The following is a 6,000-nucleotide window of genomic DNA, read 5'->3' on the forward strand; positions in this document are numbered from 1 at the left end:
CGTCTTGATTTGTATATTCCACTCTAATGTGTACCATTCCTCTTCTGACATCAGCAAACTCGGGTGTCCAGTTTCTCCTGACTCCATCCAGATTAGAAGGAACTGGGCACATGTGTGTGTGTGTGTGTTTCTACACTGCTATACTTTATTGGAAGAGTCAGATAGAAGTTCCTCCAGGTTAAAACTTTTAGAAGTTATGTAGTATTGAAATAAATGAATGGAAGGCGATGAATGTTCTTAGAAGCTCCAGGAACACAGTTCTTTATGTCGAGAGGGAAAGAGGAGAACTGGTAAAAGAACATTTCAAAAAAGTGAAATAACTGGTATTTAATTGCACAAAGCTATCAAAAATGAACAGACATTCCTTCATTTGGATGCCTGTGAGGAATGCATGTCATGTGCAAACCATCTGCAGTCTAAGCTGTGTGTTAAAAGGGGCACAAACAGCAAAATACACACTCTAAAAATTGCTTTGACATTCTGAATTTCCAATGGGACGCACACAATGAAGACATTTGAATGACTTTTATTCATGCCTCAAAGTGTATTTCGTCGGTTCATTTCAAACATGGGTTTATGTTTTAGGTCTCATGCTTCACTTAGCTAATGTTGTTTTATTACCTTTACAAGGTCTCCATTTGAGTCTTTTTGTCCATAGTTATTTGAAAACTGAAATGGCTAACGAGCTTTTTTGTGTTCTTTTTTTTTGTAGTGCCAGTACCTCCAATGTGGCAAAGCTAGAGGAGATGGAGCGCCTGCTGAGAGAGGCACAGGCAGAGAAAAACCGCCTCCTGGAACACAAGGTCTCTAAGCTCATGCAAACATTCACTGCTTTATCATTAAATACCCATTTAGAATCGTTTTTTCATCTAAATGTGTCTCTTGTTCCATCTCGAGATGATCAACCCAAACAATGCTTTGGAAACGCTCATGTTAATATATATATATTGTTTCTCAGGAGCAAGAAATGGAAATAAGAAAGCAAGCCCTGGAGGAGGAGAGGAGAAGAAGGGAGGATTTAGAGAAAAGGTTACAGGAGGAAACGAACCGGCGACAGAAGCTAATCGACCGTGAGGTGAAACTGCGAGAGAAACAGAGAGCACAGGTGAGAGAGGAAGAAATCTGTGCATAGAAGTTGTGAACTACCAAAAAAACATTTTTAAAAATAGTTGATTAAGTTTTTATCATTAGTATATTTAGTTATTATATGTTCTCTTTTTATTGTTTTTTTCTACTGTTTAAACACCACATTTTAAAACGGTTCAAAATCATTTTAAATATAGTATCAAATCTCACAGAAATAAACAGTTTGCAAAGACGTTTAGCCTGTATGCAATGAAAAGCTGTTGACATTACTGCCCCCTTGTGGCTGTAATCTCATATACTAACAGTAGTCATGCAATAATGGTGATGGTTTTTATCACCAAATTGTGATAAAAGATGCAATGATGGCAAAAATGGATTTTCACGAGTTGAAGTTGATCCCTTCCTAAGTAAATAAAAGTTTGAAATTCCCAGATACATTTTCTAAAAATGTGATTCATAAAAAAAGGAGTCTTAATCCACATGATGTTTTTAAATGCTGCAGCTCTTTAAATCCTGTTTAGTTTAAAAGCAACCCTTCTTAAAAAATGACTGTTAAAAAGAAAAACTTCTGTGAATAGCTCCAATGTATTAAATGAACATTTGAATATTTCGGATCTTTGTGGTTTTAATGATCCTATGTAAACCTTATCCCTTGTGAGCGGGTCATCTGGAGCCAATAGATAGATATAAACTTTATTAATCTCCCAAAGGAGAAATTCAGGTGTCCGGTAGCAAAACACACAACCACACACAACAAACGACAGTTAAAAGACAGTTCACAAAATAATATCAGTTCATATCAGGCAGGTTCATTAAACAGCCTGATAGCTGTAGGGACAAATGAGTTCTTAAAGCGCTCTGTCCTGCAGCGCAGTGAAAGGAGCCTATTACTCCGTGAGCTCCTCTGACCAGACATTGTGTTGTGCAAGGGTTGTCTGGGATTGTCCAGGATGCTCTGAGTCAAAGCCCTCATTCTCTTCTGCAGCACAGATCCCAGAGAGTCCACCCTCCTCCCGATCACAGATGCACATCTCTTAATCAGTTTAATAGGCTACCACAAAGGTTATATAAGGGTCAAGTGTTCTGTTTGCAAACAAATGTTAAATTAAGTAAATTCGATAAAGGCTTACAAACTTCCCAGCATTCTTGTCATTGGTTAAAATGATTCCCCCTTCTTTCACCGCTTTCCTCCCAGTCCCGGCCGCTCACTCGGTACCTTCCGGTGAGAAAGGACGACTTTGACCTGCGGGCTCACATTGAGTCAGCGGGCCACAGCACAGACACGTGCTTCCACCTGTCCATCTCCGAAAAGACCTGCCGAGGATACCTGATCAAGATGGGAGGCAAGATCAAAACTTGGAAGAAGCGCTGGTTTGTGTTTGACCGCAACCGACGCACACTTTCATACTTTGCTGGTAAGAAAGAAAGGAGCACACAACCATCAAACAGCCTCTCTTAAGTATAATACTTTAGAATAGAATAGAATGGCTTTATTGTCATTGTGCATAGTACAATGAGATTTAAGAAAAATGTATTCTTTTTTTTTTAATTATTACACTTCTACTGGCACTTCTTCTGCAGACAAGCATGAAGCCAAGTTGAAAGGGGTGATTTACTTCCAGGCGATTGAGGAAGTATACTATGACCATTTGAAGAACGCACACAAGGTATGAATTCAGATGCCTTTGTTAATTTAGGTTAACACACACGTTTTTTTTCGTCTTTTTCTTTTGGAGTCATTTGCATCATCCCGTCTCCTTCTGTCTTTGCGGTCTGTAGAGCCCAAACCCTACGCTGACCTTCAGTGTGAAGACCCACGATAGAATTTACTACATGGTCGCTCCTTCACCTGAGGCCATGAGGATCTGGATGGATGTGATTGTCACCGGAGCTGAGGGATATACACAGTTCATGTTGTAGTGAAGACGGTGAGGGACATTCATATTTTATCAGATAAAGGGGATTTTTTTTTTTAATCCTTGCTTTTCATCCAGAAAAGATTCCCAAAGACACAGAATGTTTACTTCGAACAAGCCTGTTTGTTCACAGGAGTGGATTTTACTGCCTTTTTGTGGTTTCCCAAACAATTCAAATGACATGCAGACAATGCCAGAAGACGTTTTCTTCTCTGGCTGACTGAACAGCAGTGATGACGCCTTCGTCCATTCGCCACAGCTCCCTTCTCAAGTGTGGAGTCTCTGTGCCACACGCATTTAAAAAAAAAAAACCTTTTTTTTTTATTGGTAAAAATATTTTGTACCTTAACTGCTGTCTTTAAGACAAACTCTTAAAAGATCATTTTGTAAGACTGAATTTAAGGGGATTGGGTTAAAAATGCGAGGAGAGTTCACCTGAAACTAAAGCAGATAAATTTAAAGATGTTTATAGCATTTTATTCCATCCTTAGCTTAGTGGCAAAGAAATAAAGTAAATTCTGCAGATGCTGGAGCTCCATTAGGTTTCATAAAAAATGTCATAAAAAAAAATCTTATGTCAGTCATTAAGGTTGTATAGTTATGCTTGAAATGTTTTTACCACCTTCCCAAGAAAAAAAAATTGTGTTTTTTTAATCATGATTACTGTCGGTAATTTTGATTTCCTCATTTTTTTTAAACAAATTGGAAAAAAACAAAGACTAAATGTACTAATTTTATGCTTTATTATATCTTAAAACTTATTAAGACAGATAAAGAATGGTAAAGTTTTATGATGGTTCTGTTTAAGGTATTATGGCATTCTCAGGTTAAAACAGGTTGTTGTTCGTTCATTCTCAGACACAGAAGTGCCTTTATTGTGTGAACGCTTGCTTCTATTTTAGCTACAAGGTGCTAATATGTATTATTCACAGAAAAAGCCTCAAAGAAGACTGAATTGGAGGTTGGTTACTATTGCTTTGTTTCTTTTTTTGTAACCTAATGTTGAAGCATTATATCATCTTAAAGTGTTAAGTTTCCGTGCTGTGAGAGGCACAACATTTTTTTTAATTATTTTTAAATACTTCTTGCTACGATGATCATTATCTAGTTTTTTTTTTACACAGCAGCTTTCTGAATACATCTATATATTTTTAGAGCAACAAAGTTTTCATTAATGAAGTTAAACTGTCAGGCACACAAATCGATGGTACATTTATTAGCCTGGTAATAAAGCTGATTATTATGCTGCCTTTAGAACACGTCTATTATCACTATATTCTAGCTTAAGTTGCTAATCCGCTATGATCACCAGAGCTCATTTTGATAGGAATCATGCTACATAATATATCACGTCAGAAAAGTTTGCTCTACTGAGAAGCACCTACAGGAATATATTGTGTTGTTTTTTGCTGATCAGAGTGTAGAAATATGAAGTAACTACATGTTTGGCCTCAGTATGCTTGTTTCTTATGACATATCGAATATGTAGTTATTGAGTTTATCCGAGGGGCTGGAACAGTGGATATTTTTCCATTTTAATTCATACTTTTAAGGTTTGTTTTATTTTTTGTACGAGTTTTTTTTATTTTGACCCCACTGTATTTATGTCATTATTAATTTCTGTATGTATGTTTTGTGTATCCAAATAAGAAATAAATTCCATATTCCATCTTTTATATTGATAATTGTCTTAATTAGTTTCTAAACTCTTGTCCTCTTCTCTGATGTTCCTCTGGGGGAAAATATTCAAAGGTTCTAAAAAATTATAGATTTTTTTTTAATCAATTCATCATTGATTGATAGGGCAGAAGTTGTGTACAAAAGTCAAATCTAGGTCATTAAATACAATTCAGCCCTGATTTTCTTCTATTTGGTGTACCTAATGAAATTCATGTTGTCAAAAGCTATGTACTTTCAAAATAAGAGTCCAAATTATCTAATGTACTGCATATAGGGGTGTGACGACAACCACACTTTTTTTTTTTAAGTTTTTTTTTTTTTAAGTTCTGCATATGGTTTGTGATTGGAACTGTAATAAACACATTCAACACATTCATCTTTGCTGATAATTTACTTTTTCTGCTAGTCTTGTGTTCAGACTTCAAGGGCTTCTGGGGGAAACCTTTTATTACTGTTCCCCTTCACTCCCTGCGTACGCGCTCACTCCTTCTAGGGCTGCACGCACTCCCTTCTTACGCACTCCCTTCTTACACACGTGCACGGTTTCAGCAGCACATACACATCCTTATTCTACAACAGAAGTTTCTGTCTTGCGAGGAAATGCGACAAATTTACTGCGTTCAAATTATTCATTTCCATTCTATTCATCTCCATTACAAGCTGCATGCGTTCTTGAGTTCGCGACACTGCCGTCCACCGGAGCATTTTGTGTGTGTGTGTGGGGGGTCGCAAGAGTCCCGACACCACGACTCTTGCTGCTTCATCACAGCGGTGATCAGAATCCCACACCGTCACCGCTCTAACTGCATATGTTGTTCCTGGTCATTATCTTTATTTATTTTTTCTTTTCCTGGTGGCCTTTAATCCAGGATACTTACTACCACTAAAGGTACAGACGCTCATAAAAATTTATCAAACCCCTGGCTAATGATACATGTGCAAATATGAGCAGAACATTCATGCTAATCATCAACTTCTGAGAAGTGCTTTTGCCAAGTAACTAGCTACAAAGATAAAAAAAAAGGTATTGATTTTTGCAATTTGTCTAGATTCATTCCAGCTTAGTTGTTATTGTCTTTTAACCGTTTTGTGTTCTCTTTTTCCTCCCTGCTTAATATATTAGGGTAATTCAACCACAAGGGGGCATAATCTAAGGCTTTACTGTGCAGGTTTGCATTAATGCAGAGGTGCCAGGAAGGGCATCCAGTAAAAATCAAATATGTGAATCCAGAACAGTGAAAGTTGTGGAAGCTACATAGAAAAAAGTCACATATAATGGGAATGAGTGGAAGTTAGACTGCGGTCCTATAGTGTCATG

General features: G+C 37.2%; 1 protein-coding gene across 4 annotated transcripts in view; it reads left to right on the forward strand.

The window, feature by feature from the left end:
• LOC101161101 (pleckstrin homology-like domain family B member 2) overlaps positions 1-4,678 on the forward strand; it is a 37,554-nt gene extending 32,876 nt beyond the window's left edge. For all 4 annotated transcript variants that reach the window (XM_023949932.1, XM_023949933.1, XM_023949934.1 and 1 more), the window contains 5 exons: positions 713-803; positions 959-1,105; positions 2,282-2,501; positions 2,668-2,753; positions 2,866-4,678. In XM_023949932.1, coding sequence (XP_023805700.1) covers positions 713-803; positions 959-1,105; positions 2,282-2,501; positions 2,668-2,753; positions 2,866-3,006 — 685 coding nt within the window. In that variant the 3' untranslated portion in view covers positions 3,007-4,678. The remainder of the gene's footprint in view (positions 1-712; positions 804-958; positions 1,106-2,281; positions 2,502-2,667; positions 2,754-2,865) is intronic.
• The last annotated feature ends 1,322 nt before the right edge of the window (positions 4,679-6,000 follow it).

This window comes from Oryzias latipes, chromosome 20 (genome assembly GCF_002234675.1).
Source record: "Oryzias latipes chromosome 20, ASM223467v1".
NCBI lineage: Eukaryota > Metazoa > Chordata > Actinopteri > Beloniformes > Adrianichthyidae > Oryzias > Oryzias latipes.